Raw genomic sequence first — 27,814 nt, 5'->3', positions numbered from 1 at the left:
GTGGGACTTCTGTTATATTATATTCATGAGTTCTCGTCTGTTGTACCTGCGTTTAACCACACAACGGCGATCACAGCTCACTTACTCAGCTTTATTTATATACTGTATATATATATAAAGCTATATATTTTTTTATTATATACATATATATATATATAAAGCTATATATTTTTATTTTTATTTTTTAAATATTGTTTTGTATGTGTTTTGTGATTAATTTGGCAATTGTAAAAGTTATAATAGCGTTCATGAATAATTAATCTCCAGTAAAATGCAACGGGTGACGTTACTGCAGTAGAATAAACATCAGAGGACACGAGGTCTTTAGAGGATCTTAACTCATCCTGTTTGAGTGGCTAAAGGATAAGTAGTTATAAAAAGCATGAATGGAGAGGAGCATGCTGGGAAGTGTAGTCCTCCCGGTGGCTAGCGGATATGACGGGTGCGTTGTCTAGCTTGTAGCTGGGTGTCTTCTGCTCTGCTTTGCCGTAGTTGGATGAATCAGGCGACGTTGACACTCCTTTGGGCTATGACTGTGCTTTTGTAGTAGAGAGCTACCGTTAGCTTGTTGTCACATTTTTAGGATTACGTTACCCGGACAGGAGGACGCGAGCGCCAACGCGCTATCTGGACAAAGTTCTGTTTATTTGTTAGCCTTAATATTTGTTCAAGATGGCATTAGTAATGTTTTCTGTTAAAGGAAGCTAACTTAACTTGAGCTAGATGGCTAGCTAGCGTGTGATCAACTTGTGAATCTCATGACTTGTTAGTCACTGTGTGGGCCATAACGACCTTTACCGATTCATCAGAAAAGGGGGCGAGCCGGGGGATTTGTAGGCGATATATTAGCCAAGTAGCATAACAACGTGCCCTGAGAACCAGAACCAAGTTTAACAGGGTAACATCTGCTAGCATAGTGAAGCTAGCCAGTTAGAATAAGTATGATGAAGAAGGCGCAGTCTGACACATTGGGGTTTGTTCCTCAAAAAGACATCGTATACAACAAACTTCTGCCGTACGCGGAGAGGCTCGATGAAGAATCCAATGACATTCTGAGTAAAATAAAAGGAAACTTGTGCCGAGCTGTGCAGCTCAGAGAGATATGGCCCGGTGTGCTGTTCTGGACGAGGAAACTTTCCACGTAAGTAACAGTAAACGTCAGATAATCTTTGGTATCCTCAACAGTTGTTGCTCACTTTATAATGTTTTCAATCACGAGACTTTTAAAGTAACCAAACTTTTTGCGTAACACAACGTGTTGTGCAACATGTCTCTGTGTACTTTGTGTAATTGTCTGTGGGGCAACATTTACTGTTTGTTCTTGTGGCAACTGTAACGTTAGATACGCAATGTCGACCTCAGGAAGTCGCAATGTTGTACAGCCTGGTATGTTTTTATGAAGGTGACGTTAAGTGTCAGCTGACGTTATGCCTCGACACTACAAACTGCCCAGTGTGTCTGATTAGTGATGGTCTGGGTTTCATAATCTGGGCAATAGTGTGTCAGATACATAACCTGACAGCTCAATAGCAGGCCTTTGTCATCACTGTTGTGCTTGTGTGGCTTTGACCATTTATTTTTGAGTCACCTGACAACTCACCTGATAAAAATAGAAATAACACATTTCAATGTTATGGACTTCCTTATGAGGTTTCCTGTGTTGTTGCTTCATGGAGTTCTTGTTTACAACCAGCTTTTGATTTGCAGAGATCATCTCAATCATTACCTTTATCTGCTAGATAAGACAAGTCATCCCTGTTTATTCTAACTTTACGAAAGACAGTAAATCATAGTATTTGATATGTTACTCCCTTTTTGCATTCATCTTTCAGTGACATTGTTTTCGTAATGAGTCACATTGCGCCAGCAATAATACAGTCAATGTGACTGTAGGTTACTTAAAGTGCTGTTTAATTTCGATTGTACTTTGTTGCTGGGCTGTCCTTAATCCGTTTCAGTTCCCAATGCTGGCTCATTGCTCTGTTCTTGAGTCACTTCCGGCTCAGACAGATGGAAAGTTTACTGTGGGGTTGACCCAGCTAATGTTCACTGGTGTTTAAAATAAACAAAAAGGTTCATTTCAAAGGTCTCAACAAAGTTTGTTTTTTTCAGCGTTGGTTGTCACTAATAAAATACATGTTTGCTTTTAAAATTTGAGTTTGTTAGGATTGTATTTTATTTCTTGTATGCCTTTTAAAAGAAACATTTTTTTTATTATCTCTAAATCTGTACTTCTTATTTAGGTACATGAGACTGTATGGACGAAAGTTCAGCAAAGAAGACCACGTACTGTTCATCAAGCTGCTCTACGAGCTAGTGTCGATCCCCGAGCTGGAGATCAGCATGATGCTGTGCCTCGCACGGCTTCTCATCAACCTCCTCAAGTAAGAACTTCAGCAACTTGTACGCATGTCAAACACACAGTTATCAAAAATGTCACAGTAAGAGGTAAACTTAAGTGTTTCTGTTTTTCTCAAAGACCTAAGTTAGATGCTAGAAAATGCTGCATCCTCATACTAAACATTGCTGTGTAAGGCTACATGATGAGCTCGCATCCGTGTGTTTATTCTCATCCATCATGTCTGATTCATCTAACAGGAAAAGGGAACTACTGTCGAGGGAGGACCTTGAATTGCAGTGGAGACCACTGTATGAGCTCCATGACAGGATTCTGTTCTCCAAGACAGAGCATCTGGGCCTCAACTGGTTTCCCAAGTATGCCTCTGTCCTTTACTGTTGATATTATGAGTTTTTTTTAAAAGCATGCCTAATCATACACTTTAGGAAGTGCTTTGGATATATATCCAAAGAGAAGGGCACATTCACTACATTTTAAAGTGTACACATTTGGTGTTTTTTCATTTTCTTCAATTACACCCTCAGTTGCCATCAAGCTCCAGCAGAAACTCTGCAGTGTGTTTTTTTTCTTTCCCCACCCCCCTTTGCAAATTCAATTTCTCAAATTTTGACGATAGTTAACTAATTATTGAAGAAAAATACTGCAGAAAACTGAACAATCATTTAGGCATGTCTGTACTTTCCTACACAGAAGAAGGAACATATCAAGTGACTGAATTCCTGTTACTGGAAAAGCTTATGTTGATACGAGTAAGACTGAAATCACTAAAAATGAAATATTGTAGTGGGTACAATTCTATTCACTATTGTAGCTGAACCTCGTCTACACTATTAACCAATACATTGATGACTATTTCCTAATATAACACAAACACCCATTTAGTTTAACTTGGGTTAGCTGCCTTTTCATTCAAATGAAAAAGTCCTGTTCCAAGTTAACCAAATGTTTTGATGTAATTAATCCACCACTAATGACTTGAACTAATTAGTTAATAAGATACTAGAATATTTTACAAGTCTAATCATTGTTAAAAATGAAGGTTATACATTGTTAACTTGGTGGCTTTGTGCTTTGACGACTTAACTTCTTCATTAGTCATCATAGATATAGTTGTATATTAAGAGAAATAGTTCCATAGTTTGATTACTTTTAGGTTATGGGTTTCTGTAGTTTGAACATAATCGTGTTTGTGTAATTGGACTAGTTGTTGTGCGCCCCTTACCTTTTTAATAACTACTTTTTACACGTAGCGCAGTTTTGGAGAGAAGCTTAAATGTCACTTTTCCCGATCCGACATCCTTAATCAATCCCTCTGAAACAAGCAAGCAGTGCGAGGTGCTCTATTATGGTGCTATGGGAACATTGTACATTTATCACATCAACGCCATGCAAGCACGTCACTCGTATGTTACAAGCCACTTTGGCGGATTGCCAGCTCACCTCTTTCCAAACTACACTAATGCATACGGAACATGGTACTAAGTAATTGTATAAGGTGAAGCACAGTATGTTAATCTTTTTTGAGTGATTGGCACTTCCCGCGTGCTGAATGTGTTCTTTATGCCTTTGTCTCCTTTCACATTCAGTTCTCCACGGCCTCGTTCATCCTCTAAACTCATAATGATAAAATTGGTTCAGAGGTGGTAAGGACAATACTTCTTTGTGTTTTACCTTGAATTCATCCTTTGAGGCACTTGTTTTTTTTGTTTCTTTATACATTGCATGTGAAAACAAAAACTGGACACCCCACATTGTGACGGATGACAAATCACGACTTGAGCAATGTTAACATTTCACTCATATTGGAGACTGTCGCACTGCAGCTAACAGATTTATTTTTTACTCTTCTGGTATCCCCCATACAAACCATGAGAGAATGATAGTGTGTAGTTTCTTTTTTTTTTCTTCACTATGTGGCAGCAATATAGTAACAAGAACACATTGACCATATTAGGAAATAATAATTTAGAATCTCTATAGAACATTAATTACTACATAGGCGAAGCAACGGCTTTAGTTTTGGTGTTAATGATCTTATAACAATATTCTATCATTCGGCCCATGTTCAGAGGAGTTTCCGCTGTTACGTATCCCTGCTTAGCCATACCTGCACGACTACACCGCGTTTTCAGGAGTCATGGAGGAGCGCATGCTCTCGTCCCGTTTCCTCCTCTCCTGGAATGCGTCGGAGTGAATGTGAGGGTTCACTTCGACTCCGATGCAAAGGTCAAAAAGGTGCGGTGTGGGCTTCCGTCTGTCTGAGTAATGGGACACTCGGTTTGACTAGTTCTTGTTGTTAAGAGTCACAGTGCATGAGTTTGACCCTGCTCTGTGTGTTGTGGGCTTACAGTGCTAAACACTGGGCTACACCCATGCATTTAGGGTAGTTGAAGTTGAGTGTCGCCCATAAATCGGCAGTATTAAATGTTGAGTGTTTTCCGGCATCAAAAAGACGTGAATGATTTGGAGACGGGCGACCGGTTGTTGAGTGGGACTGGCGGGGCTTTTCCAACAAGGCATGGCTTGAGCTTGCATGCGAGCAGACCGGTGGGATTGTGGAAGGGGAGCTCAAAAGCTGTGGTTATATCGGTCTTGAGCTTTCAACACTGTTATGTGACCACAGTCCTGCGTTTGTAGTCTATATGTGAAGGGAATCATGTCAGGAGTTTGTGATGTGTAAGTTATTTATAAATCCCAAAACCACATCTATTAACAAAGTGTTAAAGCAAAGTTAAATTCAAAGTGTTCTGAATGAACAGGTAGTGAAAGTATGTATGCATCTGTATATTAGCATGAGGCCAGCAAGGAAGGTCGACGACTATTGACGAAAGCGAGTGTGTTTATTTTCAGTGAATTGATTATAATCCGTTAATGACATTTTAATTATAACTTCCTCAGTACACACAGGATCCTAAGATTCTCTCGTTCACCCTCCACCAGTCAGGCGTCTGAAGAAGTTTCTGTCTGCATGCAGTCAAAGTCAAGTTGCATTGGTGTGAAGAGTGTTCAACATCAGTGGTACAGTGGTTGTTTTTAAAATGCCATGACAGCTCTCTTTTTCCTTTTTTGTTTTTTTTTGCAGCTCAGTGGAAAATGTGCTGAAAACACTTGTGAAAAGCTGCAGACCGTAAGTACATCTCAATCGTTCATGTATGACCGTGTCTTCTTTTTGAATGTAGGCTCCTGGAGGGTATTAATACGTTTCTGGGAATTGCCTTTTTTTCAAAATTAGAAGTTTATCAGTCTGAGAATTCATTGTTTTTATCAATATCGATCTTAGGCGACAAGTCTAAGGCGACAAGAAATGTAATAATTTAAAAGTGACATATTGAAAATGTAAGGATGAGCTTATTGGAGAGTAACCCCTTAATGCTGATTCTATCTGTGACGCTGTAGTGGATGAAGAGTCCCTGGTTGGTTTCACCCTCGTTGTGCGCATGCAGCTTTCTGAGCCCTTGGACTCGTCCCTCAGTTTCCACTTAGGCAGATAATCCTATTACTTCATCTAATTCTGTCTTGTGTGAGAGTTTCCTCTCTGTGAGAAGGGAGAGTGATGCGTGGTCAGCTGCTGAGACTCTGTGGATCAGCTGTGTAGCCTTCGTTGGAAGTTACACTTTTTTTTTTTTTTTTGTCAAGGCTTTCAATGGATGTGTGATTGCGTGACCTGAAATAAACTGCAGAGTTTACACAAGTGCATTATGAGCCATGAACATCCCCTCGTAGTACTACTGTCCCCAGTGGAAGCACAGGATTTATCCTAACCGCTAAAATATGTACTCGGTATATGACTTGTGATCTCACGTTTGTTGCGCTCCAAAATGGAAATGTCTGTAGCTGCTGGTTCATCCGGATGGTCTTGATGAATGAAAACTCCTGCGTGCTTGCGATCATTTGCTCGATTTTTTACAAAAGAACTAACTGTAGTGCTTTCTCTGTTCGTGCAGATACTTCCCAGAGTCTGCTACTCAGGAGATGCTGGATGAATGGAGACCGTTCCTCTGTCCCTTTGATGTCACCATGCAAAGAGCAATCAGCTACTTTGAGCTCTTTCTACCCACGACTCTGCCTCCTGAGCTGCACAACAAGGGGTTCAAGTAAGGAACTCACTGTCTCCCATGTTATGTATGTATGGTTGAGTTCCAGGATTGCTCCAGTCTGAAGACAGTTCAGCTAGTTAGCCGCGAGAGCCTGTAAAGAATAGCTTGGCTTCTGAAGCGAGAACGAACGAACGAATGATTGAATGACGTGCAACTTTGTGTCGGCCGTATATAAAGGAAGAGGGACCTGAGTCAGACGGGACGACTGCCAGCTGGCATTATGAAAAAAGTGCCTCTGTGAATATGTGAGGGGTGTAGAGATGATAAAAACATCTTCTTTGGCCTTGTTGAGATTCCTGTTTGTACACAATTATAGAATAAATATAGTGCTACCCCAACTTGTTTTCACGGGTCTACCTATTAAACTAATGGAGTGTAAATGAGACAAAACTGCATTATTCTCAAACATCCCTTTTTATGTTAAATTTCACATGTATGCACTTTCGTAACCGTTTCTTTGTCTGACAGATTGTGGTTTGATGAGTTGATCACCTTATGGTTGTCTGTGCAAAATCTTCCAAGCTGGGAAATGGTGAGTCATTAGTTTAAAAGATGCCTGAGTGTACAGTAGTCCGTGTTTCTGTCTACCCAGTGTGACATGTTTTCCTTCATCTTTGCAGCATCTGGTTAATCTCTTTGCCCGCTTGGCCAATGACAACATTGGCTACATTGATTGGGACCCTTACATCCCTAAGGTTTGTTGTTGTTGTTGTTTTTTCCCACCACCCACTACGCAGTTTAGTTGTTGTTTTGTTTTGAGTATTGTGCCACATGCTCTCGTGTGCGGCCTGACCTTTTATGATTTGACTGATGGTGTGTATTTCATAGCATTGCTGCTATCACGTTTCCTTGTTGCTCAATCTCTTGGTCACAGATGGGAAGTGACTTGCATCATGCCTCCGCTTCATCTCACTGACTGTTTTGATCCATGCCTTTTGACAACACTCGCTTGAGTTACTGATAAACATAAACGCCTGACCTGTTAAGCCCAATTAAATGTTCTGGGCTTTTACAACACATAAGTCCACATCAAAAATAGTCAGACAGGGAATATTTGACAATTGATTTGTTTTTCACATTTCAGATTTTCACCAGAATTTTGAGGAGTTTGAATCTCCCTGTGGGAACCAGTCAGATGATGGTAACTCGATATGTCACCAATGCCTATGACATAAGCCATGTGGTGCTTTGGGTGTCATCCCTTCTGGTTAGTTCATTGTTAATAACATGATGCGTTTGGTGAATACTTGCAATCACAGTCGGCGTAAAGATTATTGTCACATTGACCCTTAATGTGTCAATTTCAGGGAGGACCCAGCAAACAAGCTCAAGCACAGCTCAGTGGCCTTTTCAACAGCATAACATCCTTCTTCCACCCATCAAACCATGGCCGCTGGTTGGTGAGTCTCTTCTTTCTTCTTTTGGATTACTGTGGAAATGATAAAGGGTGGGGACTGCTTCATTAGACGATCCATTAGATATGTGTTCTGCAGCAGCCATTCTATATACGTGATGGCTCAGCATCGGCATCTTTCTTTAGAGACCCAATAGAATGACATGTTTTTCCCAATTGAGGTCCGCCCACTTCAAACTGATGAGTAGTACGCAGAGAAAACTAAAAAAATGTAGAAAGAGAATTATGATAAACGACTGAAACCTACAGGAAACATGAGTTATGATGCTTTGACGGCTAGCCGTGACTTTAGATACGTCACTCATTAAGCTTGCTCCAACGTTAATTCCACGTTGAGAGCGCATACCGTGGCAGGTCAATGACAGTGCACAGTCACTCGCCATAGTTTTTCTGGGAAGCTTCCTGAATCTCTGTATCAACGTCAGAAATAACAAGAGGACACGTGAGTAATATGGCTGCAATGCTATTAAAGGTCACTGGGAGCAGGGCCAAATGCCTTTCTGTGTGAGGATCCCGCTCCACTCTATTTGAAGCAACAGCGTGTCCTCGTGCACAAACCTTTTTATTTTTGGATGAGTTTGTGTGTATTCTAGGATGTTGCTCGGGAACACGTGAGAGGGTCAGCCACTTAGCTGTGGTTTAATTACATGTAAACAGTGTTTTGCAATCGACTAAGAGTAAAAAGTACCACTAAAGTCTGTTCATAACATATTGTTCATGTCTTCTCAGAGCATCGGCTTAGCCAATCACTAAAGGAAAAGTGGAAATCATAACTCTTAAGTCACTGTGTAACAAAACAAGATTCGTTCTTTGCCTGATGAACTTTCCTTCATTAAACTCGAGTGATTTGACTAAAGTGATCCCATAATTTGTACATGCATACAAGACAAGTTAAATCCAGATGCTCTGTACACACTATACCATTTGTCTACGTGGATGCACACTGATCGCCTTTGTCATGCGTCTGTCTTTCTGTCCTCGTGTCCAGATGAAGCTCATGAAGCTGCTCCAGCGTCTCCCAGCCAGCGTGGTGCGGCGGCTGCACCGAGAGCGCTACAAAAAGCCCACGTGGCTAACGCCAATACCAGACAGTCACAAGCTCACAGAGGAGGATATCACGGGCTTTGTGGAAAGTATGATGCAGCCGGTGCTGCTGGCCATGTTCAGCAAGACGGGCAGTCTCGATGCAGCCCAGGCCCTGCAAAACCTAGCGCTAATGAGGCCAGAGCTGGTCATTCCCCCTGTGCTGGAGCGGTAAGTCTGAGAATCTCAGGGATGAATCTTTGATCCAAGTTTGGCTTCTTAAGACTCTTGAGCAATGTTGCTAGCTAAGGCCACATTATGACATTTTTGCACAAATGGCTAATTGTTCTCCTCCTCGACCACAGAACATACCCTGCTCTGGAGACTCTAACGGAGCCCCACCAGCTGACGGCCACTCTGAGCTGCATGATCGGTGTGGCACGGAGCCTCGTGTCAGGTGGGCAGCGCTTTCCCGAGGGGCCCACTCACATGCTGCCCCTTCTCATGAGGGCTTTGCCGGGTGTTGACCCCAATGACTTCAGCAAGTGCATGGTGCGCTCCAGTGTTATTCCTGTCTATCTTCTTACAGCGCCCTTTATTGGTAAACTTGTAAATGTAAAAGCAAACCTTCCTCTCCCCCACAGATCACATTCCAATTTATTGCTACATTTGTGACTCTTGTGCCTTTGGTGGACTGTTCGTCCGCCCTACATGAAAGAACTGACTTGACGGAGGTGACTCACTATTATTCTTCGTCGCCTTGTCAATCAATGAATGCAAGGTGGTAAATGCGTAGATCTTTTTCATATATTTTCTGTGACTTTCAGGTGGAAAGAGAGATGTGCTCGGCTTCAGCTGAGTTTGAAGACTTTGTGCTTCTGTTCATGGACAGGTACGTGGAGTTTTGATGAACTTTAAAAGACAAGTCGTTCTTCAGCAGCAGTTGTGATAGGATATCATTAATATTTTACACATTGATTTCACAGCATTGTTGAGACATGTTTAAGTAGATGAAGCATCATAACAAACAGTATTTGAGTGAAACCATATCTGACCATTTTAACTATTTTTTGTTGTTTTCTGCACAGATGCTTTGCCCTGATAGACAGCAGCACTCTGGAACAAACTCGTGAGGAAACGGAAACGGAGAAAATGACTCATTTGGAGAGTCTGGTGGAGCTCGGCCTGTCTTCCACCTTCAGCACCATCCTCACACAGTGCTCCCTGGACATCTTTAAGGTTAAAGGCTTTAGTCTCATTCTCCATTTTTTTCTTATTCTCTCATTTATATAAAATGTTTAACACATGTATCGCATCGTTTTAACAGGTGGCTCTGGAAAAGGTGTACATCTTTGCAACCACCAACATCTTCGAGACACGTGTAGCCGGGAGAATGGTGGCCGACATGTGCAGAGCTGCTTCCAAGGTGAGCGCACTCAGACTTCTTCCTCATCAACTTCTTGTCGCTTTTTTACTTTACAATCTTAATCCTCGTTGTGCGTCTGCTTTCAGTGTCACCCTGCAGAGTCGCTCAAGGTGTTTGTGCCACACTGCTGCAACATCATAAACCAAATCGCTGTCAGTAAGTGCTCACCACACGGGAATAAGCATTTCTATAAGAGGAGGTTGTCAAAGGCATGTTTTTCTTCCATGAGTCTTTTGTCATTTGCCTGACACACACTTATTTTTAAACAGATGAGGAAGTGTTGAATGAGGAGGAGCTTGACAAGGAGTTGTTGTGGAATCTCCAGCTGCTGTCTGAGGTGATTTAGACCACTCATGGATTTACTAACTTGACCCCTGAGCTCCTGTATTTATCAATGCCTCCTATCTGTAATTCACTATTTCCTCTTTGCCGTTTGCACCTCAGGTGACCCGGGTGGACGGTGACAAGGTCCTACCTTATCGCTCTGAACTGGTTCAGATTTTGCAGTTGACTCTCCACCTCAAGTGCAAGCGGGGCTACACTCTAGCTTGCAACCTGCTGCACCACGTCCTTCGCTCCTCAGCCCTCCTCTACCCCACAGAGTACTGCAGCATGCCAGGAGGCTTCAACCAACCAATCAGTGACTACTTACCCATCAAGGTACTAATATTGTTTGGTTGTACATTTCAGAAGCTTAACCAAATCACTGTTAAACTTGATGATTTAACCCGTGTGTTGGTAACGGCACATACTGCTCTTATTATCCCCCCTAAACCAGTGAGAGGTTTTGTAGTGAGTGAGGTTTCAGAATCAAACACTTGCAGTTGCAGTCATTTGTCTCTCTGCCATATCTCTGTTGCACTCATTGTGACCTGGTTTGATTAATTGTCCAATCCCCGCTTGCGACAGTCAGTCAGTCAGCTCGTTCTTTGATCCCATTAAGTCGCTTCCTTGGTGGAGGCATACACAGTCAATCACGTTGCTGCATTACTGTCTTCTGCACAACAAGAGATAAGATGTGTCACTTGTGGTCAACACCGTTGGCAGCAGTAGCGCATGCCCGGGGGAATGTGGTATGCGTTGTGCCCGTCTTTTAAGTGGTCTTTAATTAATGCCATATATGCGTTTATAAAATGGGTAGCTCAAATCAAGTGATCTGATTGGGTCATAGCCTTGATATAATAACCACATACTGCTGCTATTGCATCTAATTCCTTTGCACATTAGTATCCCTCCGCACATCACTTCCACCAACAAATATCAGGGTACAGATACAAAGTTAGCTGCTAAAACCTGCTACAAAATGGAAACATTTGGGGTTCACCTTTACGGAGGGGCGATTCAGCATGTGGTACTCATGTAGCGTGACCTTTTACCTAACTAGTCCATGTATAAAACGTATACGCATTGCTCATCGTCTTTATCCCATGCAGGACTGGGGTCGTCCTGGGGACCTGTGGAATTTGGATATCCGATGGCATGTGCCCAGTGTTGAAGAGACCTCCTTTGCTTTCTATCTGCTGGACCTGATACTCCAGCCTGAACTTCAGCGCCTTCAGAGATTTGCACAGGGACAGAAGGACATGAGCAGGTATGGAGGAGTGTTTACCCGTGCTCCCTACAAAAAGGACATTCTTATTTCTACTGAAGTCACTAGATGTGTGTTGATTTTTATTTTTATTTTCAGAGATGACGTCCTCCAGAGCCTGACCATTATTCAACACTGCCTCCTAGGAGCTGGGAGTCTGATGCCTCCACTGAAAGGAGAGCCCATCGCTGAACTGTGAGCGGTTCTACTTACTTACTAAACTCTGGTTTTCTTGCTCAAGACAGAGAAAGAAACTGTTGTTTAACAAGTTTAATTTAAGTTTAGTTTACGTGTCCTTTTAGAAAAACAGTTCTTCTGAAGGGAGTGACCAAGGAGTTTGTTGATTTCATATTCCATAAGAAAGTCTATTCAGTAGAAGCACTTACAGTGGGGCAAAAAAGTATTTAGTCAGCCACCAATTGTGCAAGTTCTCCCACTTAAAAAGATGAGAGATGCCTGTAATTTTCATCATAGGTACACTTCAACTATGAGAGACAGAATGGGGGGAAAGAATCCAGGAAATCACATTGTAGGATTTTTAATGAATTAATTGGTAAAATAAGTATTTGGTCACCTACAAACAAGCAAGATTTCTGGCTTTCACAGACCTGTAACTTCTTTTTTAAGAGGCTCCTCTGTCCTCCACTCGTTACCTGTATTAATGGCACCTGTTTGAACTCGTTATCAGTATAAACGACACCTGTCCACAACCTCAAACAGTCACACTCCAAACTCTACTATGGCCAAGACCAAAGAGCTGTCAAAGGACACCAGAAACAAAATTGTAGACCTGCACCAGGCTGGGAAGACTGAATCTGCAATAGGTAAGCATCTTGGTGTGAAGAAATCAACTGTGGGAGCAATTATTAGAAAATGAAAGACATACAAGACCACTGATAGTCTCCCTCGATCTGGGGCTCCACGCAAGATCTCACCCCGTGGGGTCAAAATGATCACAAGAACGGTGAACAAAAATCCCAGAACCACACGGGGGGGACCTAGTGAATGACCTGCAGAGAGCTGGGACCAAAGTAACAAAGGCTACCATCAGTAACACACTACGCCGCCAGGGACTCAAATCCTGCAGTGCCAGACGTGTCCCCCTGCTTAAGCCAGTACATGTCCAGGCCCGTCTGAAGTTTGCTAGAGAGCATTTGGATGATCCAGAAGAGGATTGAGAGAATGTCATATGGTCAGATGAAACCAAAATAGAACTTTTTGGTTAAAAACTCAACTCGTCGTGTTTGGAGGAGAAAGAATGCCGAGTTGCATCCAAAGAACACCATACCTACTGTGAAGCATGGGGGTGGAAACATCATGCTTTGGGGCTGTTTTTCTGCAAGGGGACCAGGACAACTGATCCGTGTAAAGGAAAGAATGAATGGGGCCATGTATCGTGAGATTTTGAGTGGAAACCTCCTTCCATCAGCAAAGGCATTGAAGATGAAACGTGGCTGGGTCTTTCAGCATGACAATGATCCCAAACACACCGCCCGGGCAACGAAGGAGTGGCTTCGTAAGAAGCATTTCAAGGTCCTGGAGTGGCCTAGTCTCCAGATCTCAATCATGTGATTTTCTGGATATTTTTTTTTCTCATTTTGTCTCTCATAGTTGAGGTATACCTATGATGAAAATTACAGGCCTCTCATCTTTTTAAGTGGGAGAACTTGCACAATTGGTGGCTGACTAAATACTTTTTTGCCCCACTGTATGTGTTGGATCACATTCCATTAAAATACATGGATCGAAGGCCTACTGGATTTGCACATTTGGATAATGAAAACAAAAAAAGCACTGTATGATGGACTTACTATTGGACAGATGTTTTGAAGAATATTTGAAAAAAAATAAAAAAAACATTTTTAAGTTGCTAACTTTGCTTCAAACCGGCTTTTTCCACCCAGGGTCAACAGTATGGTGAATCTAGATGAGACCAATCTCTACACTGGAGCGAAGTATGGTACGCAAGTCACTTTTTCAGAACTGTTGGATGATAACAGTTTTGCTCACAATGCATGTAAATCATTATATATATATATATATATATATATATATATATCTCTACCTGCAGATGAGTCCAGGGAGAACTACAGAGATGCTGTCTGTGGAGTGATGAGACAGCTGCTGCGTAAGTCTTCTCTCTACGTCTTGTGGTCACATTCATCTTAACAGACGAGCTCACAATGTACTGAAGGTCTCCTTCCTGTTCCTCTTCTCACAGATTACATCCTGGAGCATTCCGAAGATGACACCAAGTCTCTTTTCTCCATCATCAAGGTAGGCTGGGCAGTAACATTATAGCCTGTATACTCTTATTTGTTTGCGTTGAATAATATGCCAATAAAGTAACGGGGTTCAGGCTGTAGAGCTAATTAGCACTGTTGCACTTTGCCACCCCCCCAACCAGCATTTCCTGTTATAATTGGCTCACGTCTACAAAAACTGCTGCGTACCACTGTATCACAAATCCTTCAAACAAAACATACACTCCCATGATATCGTTTGTGGAGCAGTTCTCATTTAAACGAGTTCTCACATGCTGTTCTCACAGCATGTTCTCACATGCTGCGTGGGACGTTGTGTAGGCATAGGTCATCCCTTTTGAATCATGTTTCACATCTTGAGCCGCACAAGGTCTCTACACAGGCTTTTGCCAGTAGCTAATGTATTGATCCTATCGCCCCAACACTAATCAATATTTTTGTCTGCGATACCTTTCAGATTATCAGCGACCTGATGCACTTCAAAGGTTCTAACAAGTCTGAGTTTGACTCCCGCTGGAAGAGCTTCAACCTTGTGAAGAAATCAATGGAGAACAGAGTGAGGAATAGAAACATGTTATTGTGCTTTTGTTACCTTTTTGTACCGCTGTTCATCCTACAAAGGGGTTGAAAGCCATGCAGTCTCTCCTCAAAGCTTATGTTAGTGTTACTGATATTACCACCCATTTTTAAGACTGAATGGCAATTCAAAGTGTGTGATGCTGTTGTATTTGCAGCTTCACGGCAGAAAGCAGCACATCAGAGCCCTGCTGATAGACAGAGTCATGCTCCAGCATGAGGTAAGTCCTTAATAGAGAAATGACCTTGTTGGGTATCATTGTATTTTTTAGCATTTTAACTTTGAAACTTGTTTTATCAGATGCGTAAGCTGACAGTGGAAGGATGCCAGTACAGGAGCATTCACCAGGAGCTCATGAAAGATCTTCTGAGGCTTTCCACAAGCACCTACAGTCAAGTGAGTTCCACAGGACATCATATTTAGGCATTTATTAGCTTCCAGGTTGTTGTGTTTTTGTTTTTTATTACAGAATAGCCATTACACAGCATGAATCAAAAATACATTTGACGAGTGTTCTTAATACACCTGAAGAAAATAATATTGTAACCGAGTCTTCTTATGACTTTCCAGGTGCGCAGCAGAGCCCAAAGTGTGTTGTACACTGCACTGGGAACCTACAATTTCTGCTGCAGAGATCTGATCCCCCATGTCCTGGAATTTCTCAACCCGGACAACAGCAGTGTCACACAGCAGCAGTTCAAAGTACGACGGTCCTCTCCGGCATCTCACAACATAGAAACGCACAAAGTTTCACTTTACTTTAAGTTTCACATTTCTTTTCATTAACGTTCTCTGTACGTCTCCAGGGTGCCTTGTACTGTCTCCTGGGGACTCACAGTGGAGTGTGCCTGGCCAATTTGCACGACTGGGACTGCATTGCTGTCACATGGCCCGCCATTGTACGCTCTGGCCTCAGCTCGGCCATGTCTCTAGAGAAGCCCTCCATTGTGCGGCTCTTCGATGACCTTGCAGACAAAATCCATCGCCAGTACGAGACCATCGGTGTCGACTTCTCTGTAAGAACAACGCCGAGATCACTTTCTTTGGATCGTAGAGTGTTTTTAACTGACACGGCCTCTCAAACCTCACACTTGCTCCATTGCTCATAAAAACTGGTCCTTAAAAGCTTGATGAATGAAGACGCGCTCTCTGGTCAGTCTCTGATGTCCTGAATGAATGTATTTATTTATGTTCTGGCACCAGGAAGCTGTGCTCTGTACAGCCTCTGATGTGGGGAGTCTGTTTATTAATTCCCGTCTCCACCAGCCTAGTTAGAGCAAAGCTGCAAAGAAAACAAAGAAAACGTCAAAGCTTGCAAAGCCCCATCTGAGTTATTCAACAGATGATTCAACCGTTTGACGTGCACATTTCATTAGTTTTCTACCGAACCGTGTCCGTCTCATCTGAGTTTAACAGATCACTCCCTCCTATTTGAGCTTACTTTAAGTTTAATTCCCTTCCACATGTTTGGACAAAGTCCATCTGATACTATATTTAAAAACAAAAAAAAAAATCTTTTTCATCCCTTTAGATCCCCGGTGAGTGCTGTGCTGTGGCCAAACAACTTATGATTACTGGAAATCCTGTTCCCAAGGAGGCAGTTCCTTCAGAGGAAGAAGCAGCAGACGGTTTGAAGAGACAGGAGCTCAAGAACTCCGAGTCTGTTGAGTAAGTTCACGTCAGGAACGAGACAAACGATCGTTACCGCTCCAAGGACCCTTGACTTGACTTGAGCAACTACTTTGATGTAACATGACTTAACTTTGAGTCTTTTGGCCACACAGAATAATAAAAGTACTGATGCGTCTGTGAAGATGATTGCTTTGCAATTGATGTAAGATTACTCTGCATCGGTATAATAACATAACCGGTGCAAATATTAATACTGCTTTACATTTTCGTAGGAAATACAAACAGCTCATTGGTGATCTGCTGGACTTCCTCAATAACAGGAACATGTAGGTTTATTTAATATTTACTTCATCAAATCCCGTTTTAATGTATTTATTAGTCTTAACACCTGCTTTGTTTAACATTCCAGTCCTTGGAAGTTCGAACACATTGCAATTGGCTTCCTGTCATTGCTGCTGAGAGATGACCAAGAACTCCCACCACCTGCTGTGACGTTCTTCGTCAAAAGCCTCAACCATGACTCTCTCTACGTCCGCAAGGTGTGGCATACACGAATTATACGACATTATAGAAGCAGTGCCGTGTTTCTACCGCATATGGATGCACTCCACTCTTTGCTGATGGCATTTTGTTTGAAATGTCTTATTTTCTCCACTAGGTGGCGATATCAGCTGTGGCAGGGATAATGAAACAAATAAAGAGGCCGCATAAGAAAGTCCCCGTCAGCCCCTCTGAGCTTTGTGAGCATCATACGGTTCTGTTTGTCTGGTCTTCTTGTGTATGGACATTATAGTTTTTGTGCTTCTAATTATAGTTTCTAAAACTCCTCTTTGGCAGGTGGAGGGAAGGAGCTAAGCGGTCTTGTTGCAGGGGACCGTCTGGACAACAAGTGGCTCCAGTATGACAGCAGCAGCCTGCCACGCACACAGCAGGAATGGGATGGCTGTGTGTTTGTGGAGAAGACCCACTGGGGATACTACTGTTGGCCAAGGTTCACATTCCATGCCTTATTTGCTCTTTTGAAATATATATATATTTGTATTATCATCTGTCAAACAACGTCTTGAACCTTGTTTTTATTAACCATCACCTCATTCTTGTTCCTCAAGAAAACTGATGATGTATGCACCAATGGAGGAGCAACCCAAACAGAACCTGACCAGAGAGGAAATGACGGAGGTTTGTGCACAATCATGCACATCCCCCTCGGAAAAAAATATAACCATTCAATAATGTGAAGTCATGTTAACATTTTCGTGCCCTTCCTAACAGCGGGAACAGATCATCTTTGACCACTTCTCAGACCCAGTGTTCATCAACCAGTTCATCGAGTTCCTCTCTCTTGAGGACCGTAAGGGCAAGGACAAGTTTAGCCCTCGCAGGTTCTGTCTGTTCAAGGTGGGATTCTCTGAGAATAGTGTTCAGAAAGCAACTAAAGTTAGCCTATGAAGAAATTCATTTATTCCCTTCTCCTGCTCTCTCTCCAGGGATTGTTCCGCAACTTCAGCGACGTCTTTCTTCCCCTGCTGCGGCCACACATGGAGCGCCTAGTGGCCGACTCCCATGAGAGCAAGCAGCGTTGTGTTGCAGAGATCATCTCTGGACTGATCAGAGGTTGCAAGCACTGGAGCTTCTCAAAGGTACGGACTTGAAACTCTGTCAGTAAGGTGGCTAGATAGTCCACGTTGGAAAATGCATCAGGATTTGTACAAAATTCCATAGAAATGCTACTTAAAATGAGAACAAACCAGTACCTACACTTGTGCTCCTTTACAGGTTGAGAGCCTTTGGGAGTTGTTGTGTCCACTGCTCCGTACTGCCCTGTCCAACATCACAATAGAAACGTATGCAGACTGGGGCACCTGCATTGCAACAGCCTGTGTAAGCTTTTGGTCGTTTATTCCCGTCATGTCTTTTTAGCTTTCCTTTCATTAAACGTGTGCCACTCATGCTCGACTCTGTTGTTTCGGTCTCGTGTAGGAGAGTAGAGATCCACGCAAGCTCCACTGGCTGTTTGAGATGCTGATGGAGTCTCCAGTCAACGGAGAGGGGGGCTCCTTTGTCGATGCCTGGTGAGTAGAAAGGTTGCTGCCTGAAGCAGATGTTTAGGTGATTGAAGAGCTGTGGTGATTGTGCTTCTTTTTTTCCTTTCCAGTCGTCTCTATGTGCTGCAGGGAGGCCTGGCTCAGCAGGAGTGGCGTGTTCCAGAGCTCCTCAACAGGTTGCTGCAATACCTGGAGCCCAAACTCACACAGGTCTACAAGAATGTACGGGAACGCATCGGCAGGTGAGGTCCCTTTTTACAACGGTGAATGTACTATTTGTCATGTTTAACCTTTTTGTTTATTTGTTGGTGTCTCATCTTATCCTCTCTGTTTTGGGACCCTTCCAGTGTGCTCACGTACATCTTCATGATCGACGTGAACTTGCCGAACACTCGGCCAACGACCTCCCCCCGCATCTCGGAGTTCACGGAGCGAATTCTGTTGCAGCTGAAGCCTCTCACCGAGGTTGATGAGGAGATCCAGAACCACGTGGTCGAGGAGAACGAGGGGGGCGAGCAAGATGAGAGAACGCAAGCCATCAAGCTCCTCAAAACAGGTGGGTCACGAGTCCGTCATTGTTACTACCAACGATGTCCCGATAAATGCTGGTTTATTGGAGGACGGTTTGAAACAGTCTGGAGTTACTTTTAAGCAGAACATTGATCTATTTTGACAAACGCCTGCATTCAAGGCAGAACATCATTCTTTAAGTATAAAGATCGCTGTCTTCAAATGTCTGCAGTGCTGAAGTGGCTTATTGCAAGTGCTGGTCGCTCCTTCTCCACTGCTGTCCCAGAACATCTACTGTTGCTTCCCCTGCTCTTCAAGGTAAAAGCACTCGTCACTATTAACTTTTGAGACTTCGTGTATGCACCGTACCCGGGACTTAAAGTGACCCTCTGCCCGTCTTTGTCCTCTGTTCCAGATTGCTCCGGTTGAGAATGATGACAGTTACGATGAACTGAAGAGGGATGCAAAGACCTGTCTGTCTCTGATGTCTCAGGGACTCCTTTACACAGAACAAATCCCCATGGTCCTCCGTGCTCTGGAGGAGGTGAGTCATCAGGCAGATGTGGCTGTTTTTCCACTTTTCACCTGCATCACACATGACTGGGCTTTTTTCTTCTTTTTTTTTTAACAGACCCTCACATCTTATAACCTACGAGGTTAATAAGCAAAATGACGAAAGGCTCAAAGGAAGCCGAGTGAGGTTTTAGATTCAGCCCTGTTTGACATCCATTCTTAAATACATCTGTTACATAATGTATTGTGTCAGTACAGTAGTGTACAGCTCCCTGCTGGAGAATACATGAGAGAACCTGAAAGAATGTAACTGTGACAGTATTCTGGAGGATTTTTCTCACAATTTTCTGATGTGCAATTGGCAACAACGACATAATATGTAAAGGCGATTAACTAATGATTATAAACTAAACCGTTCCCAGCTGTGAACGGGTGTGACACGCATGCACATATCGACTTGTTCGAACCCATTTGATATTGTATACATTTTCAAAATGACAAAAGGTCCCCAAAGAAACTACATCCAGGGCATGCTCGGTTATTCTCAGGGTATGTTATTGATTGTTGGGTTTATTGTTGTGTGTTGCAGATTGCGGGCAGCAGCTCCTGGCACGCTCGTTACACGGTGCTCACATACCTCCAGATTATGGTCTTTTACAACCTCTTCACCTTCATGAGTGAACAGAAAGCAGTGAATGACGTCCGGGCTCTGGTGGTACGACTGCTTGAGGATGAACAGCTGGAGGTAAAAAAACAACAACAAACCTTTCATTTACAACTGTTTGACGTTTCAAATCTTTAAAAATGTAACGCTCCAACATGTAGTCGCTCACTGCAAGAGGATCGGAAGGAGAGCAAACTGATTATAGATATTATACAATACATGCTTGTATATGCAAGCGTGTCTTTCAGCTTCACTGTAGTGATTCAGCACGCTCTCCTCCCACTGGTCCTCTAGCTGTTGCTATGGAAACCACAGGCTGCAGTAATCTGTTGCTATGGAGATAATGTTCAGATTGAAGGAGGATGAGAGGGATGGTGTGGAGACAAAGGAGAAGTGGGGGATGGATGGAAGTAGCCATTTTTATTTGGCCTCTTACACTGAGCTTGGTTTTTATAGGCCGGAGCTATCGGACAGTTTCATTGCTCTCATTTCTTCAGGATCACCTTCAGTAGACAAATGCATACGTTCACACAGTTTGATGAGCTCACACTGGTGCCAAGACACATTTCATGCATGAAGTCAAGCAACCTATGTCACACAAAACACCAGGTTTACCTCATGAGAAAAGAGACCTAAAATGTGCAAAAGACTATTTAAACGTACACAATAGAGAAGCATCCCTCCACACACGTATATCCACCCCCAGTCCCCAGCTGGCTGCTATTTCCAGCCAGCTGGCCGGTGTACACACTAGTGGAAAACCCTGCCTCATGACATTGTTGCTGTGGTATGTCTCATACAGTGCAAAAAGAGTGTGTCAGTAAAATATACCAGGCAGAGGTGCTACGCTAGTTAGATTAGGCCATGATGGCCAGAATACAGGATGACTTTTAGACTCTGTGACCGTATGATTCACACATGGAGGATCCAAGCCCCGTCATCTTTGGATGACTCAGGGACAACCCGGATCCAATTGATAGACGATGTAAGCACACTACTTTTTGAACTTCAGCTTCCCATCTCCTCTTCTAGGTAAGAGTAATGGCCGCCACTACATTCAGTGGCTTCCTTCAGTGCAATTTCCTGTCCATGGACGCCCCCATGCAGACACACTTTGAGGCTCTCTGCAAGACTTGCCTGCCTAAGAAGAGGAAGCGGGAGCTCGGCTCTACAGTGGACACTATTCCGTCTGCTGGTGAGTAACTTGTCTAGAATATGTGATGACGCACTCAATATGAAGTTCTCATCTTAATGGACCTGTTGTGTTTTCGTAGACCTGGTGCGGCGTCATGCGGGCGTTCTCGGGTTGAGTGCTTGTATTCTCTCCAGCCCATATGATGTTCCCATCTGGATGCCCCAGCTGTTGATGGACCTGAGTGCTCACCTGAATGACACACAACCCATAGAAGTATGTGTAGTCACCTACTTTACTATTCTTTTTCAGCCTCTTGTTGTCAAAGAATAACCTGTGCAATGTCACTTATTTACTGGATTACATCGTTTGTGTTTGTGGCCCTCTAGATGACTGTGAAGAAAACGCTGTCAAACTTCCGACGGACTCATCACGACAACTGGCAACAACATAAGCAACATTTTACAGACGACCAGCTGCTGGTCCTGACCGACCTGCTGGTCTCCCCCTGTTACTATGCCTAAAACCAGGTAAAGCATGTTAACTTGAAACATACATATTACTGAACAAAAGCTGCTGAAGGGGTGATTTTATTCTCCTTGAGCCACCTTTTTACAGTCCTGTTTGTTTTTGATCAGTTTGGGACAACCCCAGACTTCACAGATGCCACCCTGCATTTGGGAGGAGGCTCCCGTTCTTGATGAGAGACGCAGCATCACCCTGGAAGAAGAGTGACACACACACAAAGTTGTGGCTCACAGAAGGATCGAAAAGTTGTGTATTCATGTATTTAGCTCATTTACATTTCTACTATACTTAATATTTAAGGATCAATCATAGCAGGGATGAATGAAACCTGCAGTTTGTAACATTACTGTACAGATTTTATTTCTTCTTTCGTTTCTTTGTGTGCATGTGCACGGGTGTATGCGTGTGTGTGCGTTTTACGGGATGCTTGAAGACATCTGCCAGTGTCCCAGACATTTCTCAGGATTCTATCCGAAGTATCAACTCTGAGCCGACACAACGTCCAGTGTGGGACACACTCTTTGCGATCTCCCAATAGTGACGTGTGACGTGTTACAACCACAGAGAGCTGGCTATTTAGCCACGGTCTCTTCAGATTAGACTACAACCTGTAACACACCATGTTTGTATAGCTGTTTGATCTATATATGATGATATGCATCATGCATGTATATATCATGGTATAGCAAATACGCACAAACATATTTATTTATTTATTTGACTTTTTTTTGAAGTGCTAAGTTTTAATTATTTTTTTCATAGAAGATATTTGTGAGATAAAGTAGATGGCTGAGGTTTTAGCGACGGAGCCTGTTGTCATTTCCTCTTGCAAAGAAAGGGAGAGGGCAAGCTCCCCACTGCTGTGCTGTGTGATGCGTTTGCTGTGAAGACCTGCAAACCAGTTTGATTACCATGTCGTGTGTCTCGAAAATAACCACACCGCCTGTCCATGATTGTGACCTCTTGCCTCTGATCCCTGGTGTCATTTACCTTTTTCTAAAACCCCCACTGAGTTTTTGGTTTGCTGTCCCCTGATGACTTGAAATCAGTCTAAGCATTGACACATTTAGTACCTCACTTATGTATAGTGTAGTGCCAAAACTGCAGTCTTTTTTTTTTTTTTAGATGTGCTGTTTGCTTATTGAATGAGGTGTCAATAAATTGTTTGTTAAAAAAAACTGAAGTTCTTCTTAACTGAAGTTGTCTCAATATTTGTATGTAGTAAATGGAGCAACTCATGATTCACCCTTCTATTTTTAAAGATGTTTTTGAAAAAATTCAACTTTAACTTATGTTACACTGGTCTACAGTAAACAATGGCACTGCAACATGGTGAATATTTGTTTTATCTTTCCAAAAATATACTTCAGTAAGTCGGACCACATGAATAGAAACGTGTAAAGAGACGTATACATGAATGGAAACGTGTAAAGAGACGTATACATGAATGGAAACGTGTAAAGAGACGTATACATGAATAGAGACGTGTAAAGAGACGTATACATGAATAGAGATGTGTAAAGAGACGTATACATGAATAGAAACGTGTAAAGAGACGTATACATGAATAGAGACGTGTAAAGAGATGTATACATGAATAGAAACGTGTAAAGAGACGTATACATGAATAGAAACGTGTAAAGAGACGTATACATGAATAGAAACGTGTAAAGAGACTTATACATGAATAGAAACGTGTATACATGAATAGAAACGTGTAAAGAGACGTATACATGAATAGAAATGTGTAAAGAGAAGTATTGGGCCACGATTACTGCACACACAGAATCATCACTGTGCGTGTCGCCTAGCAACGACGTTGTATAAGCCGCTGTTCCCAAGGACGGCAGTGAAAAGCGGGAAAAAAATATTAATTAAATTATTTGTATATTTGGTCATGCCAAGCCCATCTAAGAATATATGAAAATGGGTGTAAGCGTACCCTGTATTTGACTATTTTAAATACTATTGGACCACCAGTGGTAAACGCAACAGTACTGTATGTTGCCATTGGGAGGAGGGAGTGGGGGGGGGGACGTTTGCGTCGGTGATATAGGCTGATCTGAAGTCAGAATGTGGCGTAACAGCCTCTTTTTTTTTTTTTTTTTAAATCTTGTGACCCTGAAGTAAACCTAAGAACAAGCATTAGTCCCTGTTATATTATCATAATAGATGGGGGGATGTGGGGCGCGTTCTTGCAGAGGGGCTACTTGAATGCAGTGGTTATGCTTATGCCCAGATACGTAGGCAGTGACTTCATACTCATTTCTCAGTGCACGTCCAGCGGCTGTCGTTCCGGTGTAAGAATGGAGATATCGCCAGGAAAACGAATACGCGATCAACTGTTTGTGCTGTAAACGCGTTAAAAATGAACACAGCCATGTAAGGAAACGTGTTTTATGTCATTGTTTTGTCAATTGACCGCTTTTTGGATGATCTGTCGTTGAAATACGGTTTTTTTTCGAAGCCGCGGTGCGTTCACTTACTATCGTATTGCTTTAAAAGCCAAGATGGGCTGTATCAAATGATGCTGAGGATGGACCCACGATCGATGAGAGATGGTAGGTTATATTGTATCATTTTATGGATGATCTAAAACCATTTAATGGCTTGAAATCTAGATAAATTAGCAATACAGTGATGTACACATTTTTCCTTTGGATTTGAGCAGACGTGTGTGTTGGGAGGAGGAGGGGGGGTTGAGGTATAATTGGCCAAATGCAGAGGTGCATAGTTAATAGCCCCCTGTAGCTCGTGTCTAACATGTACCCTAGTGTATCACAGCTTATTAAGAAATGTACCTGTTTATAGTCAATGGTAAATGAACTGTGAATTGCTCCCTTTCATCAATCATGAGTGTATTAAATGTGTTAACCATGAATGAATCAAATGTGATCTACTGCACAGTATAGCTAATATATGACTTTGTATCCTTTTTGTAGCACTCCCCCCAAGGTGGCAGCAATGGCGCAAGCAGCAGCTACTGTGATGATCATGTACTCCTTCCATACAGAGGAATAATGCTGACATTGATGACTGTGGGATCCTTATAAATTGTTAATAATACAATGAACACCTCTGTTACACCATCAGACCTGGTGGATGTGCCAAGACCGCAGAACTTCAATGGCACCCTGGGCACACAGACCCCATCGAGTTGGGCTGTGATCCACACTGCTACCTTGACCTTTTGCTCTCTCCTCCTCATCTTCATTTTCTGCCTGGGCTCTTATGGCAACCTCGTGGTGTTCCTGTCCTTTTTCGACCCTGTGTTTCGCAAGTTCCGCACCAACTTTGACTTCATGATCCTCAACTTGTCCTTCTGTGACTTGTTCATTTGTTGCGTGACCGCTCCCATGTTTGCTCTGGTGCTCTTCCTGGATGCAGGTGGAGGGGATGGCGTGTCGAAGAGTTTCTGCTTCGCCTTCCACTTGACCAGCTCGGGCTTCATCATCATGTCCCTGGAGACGGTAGCGGTCATTGCTTTGCATAGACTGCGCATGGTTTTGGGGCAGCAGCCCAACCGTACCGCCTCCTTCCCCTGCACGCTGGCCCTCACCGCCCTGCTGTGGACGTCCAGCTTCACCATGGCGGCCCTCCTTACCATGCGAGCGTACCCGCGTAGAGATGGACCCTGCTTGCCCCACTTTGGCCTTGGAGGTGGACAGGCCAGGGTGGTGTTGTATGTCTACCTGGCAGACTTTGCCTTTTGTGTGGCTGTGGTGTCGGTGTCCTATCTGATGATTGCTCAGACACTGAGGAAGAATGCACAGGTGAGGAAATGTCCGGTCATCACTGTAGACGCCACATGCCCTCCACCCCCACCACCCCTCATCGCAGCAGGCTTTGAGAGCATGCAGTGTGCTGTTCAAGACCCGTCTCTGTACTGCAACCAGACGTACAACAAACTGCACAAAGTTCAGACACACTCTTATGTCAACAAGACCAGCCAGGCTCTGGTTCCAGGGGCTGCCCAAGGAGCCACCTGCTGTCAGCTGGTGTCCACAGTCAACTTGGCCACAGCCAAAGACTCGAAGGCAGTCGTCACCTGCGTAGTCATCGTGTTCTCTGTGCTGCTTTGCTGCTTGCCGATGGGAGTTTCACTGGCGCAGGACGTTTTGTCCCCAGAAAGCAGCTTTGCACATTACCAGTTTGAACTGTGCGGCTTTGTGCTCATTTTCCTCAAGTCGGGCATCAATCCCTTTGTGTACTCACGCAACAGCGCGGGCCTCCGCCGCCGCGTACTATGGTGCATTCAGTGGGCGGCACTGGGCTTTCTCTGTTGCAAGCAAAAGACTCGGTTGCATGCGATGGGGAAGGGCAGCCTGGAAGTCAATCGCAATAAATCCTCCCATCATGAGACCAACTCGGCCTATGTACTGTCGCCCAAGCCGCAGAGGAGGCTGGTTGACCAGGCTTGCGGGCCCAGTCACTCCAGGGATTGTGCTGGTAGTCCAAGGGCCACGGGTGGGCGCAAACCTCGCCCCCCGAGTACCTCGACGCCCATCAACACCCGCATTGAGCCCTACTACAGTATATACAACAGCAGTCCCTCTGCAGGACCCAGCTCTCCAACCAGCCTGCAACCTGTCAGCTCTCAGACATTTGCCTTCGCCAAGTCTTATGTAGCCATGCACTACCACACTCACCAAGACGCACTGCAAGACTTTGAAAGCACCTCAGTGCACCAGATTCCCATTCCCTCAGTCTAATAGAAGATCAGAAGAGGTGTGGACAATCTGTCCGTGGCTTTGAATCAGAAGAGGAACACGAACACAGCCCATTTGATGTATTTGGACTCTGTATTAACCTTTTGTTCTCTTCTACATTGGAAATACAAGTTAAGTTTTCTTGATTGAAAGAATTAAAGAACCAGTATTATAAGCCTTGCCATGAAACTAAAAAACAAGCAATAGAGTTGTTATGAAAGTGTCTTATCCAGAAGTTCTTTACTGTTATTGAATTCACTTATTTTTCCTTTACAGATACTGCATTTCCACATTAATCTGCCCCTGTGTTGCGCACGCATGTGCCATTATAACCCGATACTCTATTGGTTTTCATTGCAGCCGAAGACTGCAGTTGCTAGATCACTGCTGTTTCCTCTCTGGCTGAAGTTGCTGAGCAAGCTGATATAAACTGCTGTAGTGTCGGGCTGCTGTGAATCCACACAGGCCCACACGTGGCTGTCGATGGCATGTGGTTGCTACTTTGATGAACCTTTGCTTATTAAGAGAAATGTATTTGTGAACCTCGTACACTTTTCAACACAATAAATGTTTGGCAAGAACAGAGGATCTCAGCTTTCACTTTTTAACTAGAGCCTAAACAATTCATTTGTCAATTGACAGAAAATGACACTGCAAAGTTTGATAATTGATTTCATAATCAGCTTTTCCAATGTGAGCATCTGATGCTCTGCTTTGGCACATGTCATAGTACACTTATTATCTACGACGCTGTCGATCGGACAAAAACATTTTGAAGTCGTCACGTTTGGATTTTGTAAAATATATTGGACATTTTTCCCTATTTCCTGATATTTTTTGAGAGAAAACAATGAATAAAGATTAATTAATAATGGAAATAATCGTTAGTTGCAGCCCTAGTATTATTATTGGCAGCCATGACAGTGGCTAAAGAAATGATGGTAACGCTGGTTGATTGACCTGTCATTGTGCTCATGTTAATAATGCAACATACTTATCTTAGATCTTACAACTATAAAGGGATGACAACTCCGAGCAACAAAACAGTTTGAATTGGCATTTTGTCGCTGTATTATTTTCTCCTGATATATTCATACCTGCTATTCTCTTTATATATATGCTGGGCGTCAGCGCCCTCTGGTGGCCTTTACTGTACCATGAAAACGTACAATAGAGCTCTTTCTATGGAGGATACAAATACTTTGTTCTTTCCTAGAGGGAAATCAAGTAGTTATTATTTACACATGCTTATCATGGTTCATTCAGATGCCATGTTTAAAAAAAATGTAATAAAAAGAAAAACTAAATTAAAATATTTTTGTAGAGACAATGA

The 27,814-nt window shown here is 43.1% G+C and overlaps 2 protein-coding genes across 3 annotated transcripts; both read left to right on the top strand.

Annotated features, from left to right (window-relative positions):
• The first annotated feature begins 483 nt into the window (after positions 1 to 483).
• On the top strand, positions 484 to 22,955 carry psme4a (proteasome activator subunit 4a). 2 transcript variants are annotated; one of them, XM_076077420.1, is made up of 48 exons: positions 484 to 1,141; positions 2,244 to 2,384; positions 2,599 to 2,715; positions 3,946 to 4,002; positions 5,442 to 5,486; positions 6,304 to 6,453; positions 6,925 to 6,988; positions 7,077 to 7,151; positions 7,541 to 7,663; positions 7,764 to 7,856; positions 8,859 to 9,124; positions 9,259 to 9,445; positions 9,538 to 9,627; positions 9,721 to 9,785; positions 9,982 to 10,132; positions 10,221 to 10,319; positions 10,406 to 10,475; positions 10,589 to 10,656; positions 10,764 to 10,979; positions 11,753 to 11,910; positions 12,007 to 12,102; positions 13,812 to 13,867; positions 13,979 to 14,035; positions 14,129 to 14,184; positions 14,629 to 14,727; positions 14,906 to 14,968; positions 15,049 to 15,144; positions 15,319 to 15,450; positions 15,555 to 15,764; positions 16,280 to 16,416; positions 16,653 to 16,706; positions 16,790 to 16,919; positions 17,039 to 17,120; positions 17,218 to 17,371; positions 17,490 to 17,559; positions 17,653 to 17,778; positions 17,868 to 18,020; positions 18,157 to 18,261; positions 18,361 to 18,452; positions 18,536 to 18,667; positions 18,773 to 18,981; positions 19,168 to 19,253; positions 19,351 to 19,479; positions 20,038 to 20,193; positions 21,145 to 21,307; positions 21,387 to 21,520; positions 21,634 to 21,774; positions 21,883 to 22,955. In XM_076077420.1, exons 1-47 carry the CDS (start codon positions 942 to 944, stop codon positions 21,766 to 21,768), a joined length of 5,547 nt encoding a protein of 1,848 aa, XP_075933535.1. In that variant the 5' UTR covers positions 484 to 941; the 3' UTR covers positions 21,769 to 21,774; positions 21,883 to 22,955. The 2 variants fall into 2 exon arrangements, with proteins under 2 accessions (XP_075933535.1, XP_075933536.1); XM_076077421.1 differs by lacking the exon at positions 3,946 to 4,002.
• Positions 22,956 to 23,092: 137 nt separating this feature from the next.
• gpr75 (G protein-coupled receptor 75) lies at positions 23,093 to 27,062 on the top strand. The gene has a single exon (XM_076077422.1). It carries the CDS (start codon positions 24,841 to 24,843, stop codon positions 26,482 to 26,484), a length of 1,644 nt encoding a protein of 547 aa, XP_075933537.1. The 5' UTR covers positions 23,093 to 24,840; the 3' UTR covers positions 26,485 to 27,062.
• The last annotated feature ends 752 nt before the right edge of the window (positions 27,063 to 27,814 follow it).

Source organism: Anarhichas minor, unplaced genomic scaffold (assembly GCF_050575085.1).
Source record: "Anarhichas minor isolate MPS153535 unplaced genomic scaffold, ASM5057508v1 ptg000058l, whole genome shotgun sequence".
In the NCBI taxonomy this organism is placed as follows: Eukaryota; Metazoa; Chordata; class Actinopteri; order Perciformes; family Anarhichadidae; genus Anarhichas; species Anarhichas minor.
Note: the sequence above shows the minus strand (reverse complement) of the source record. Positions and strands in the feature narration are given on the sequence as shown.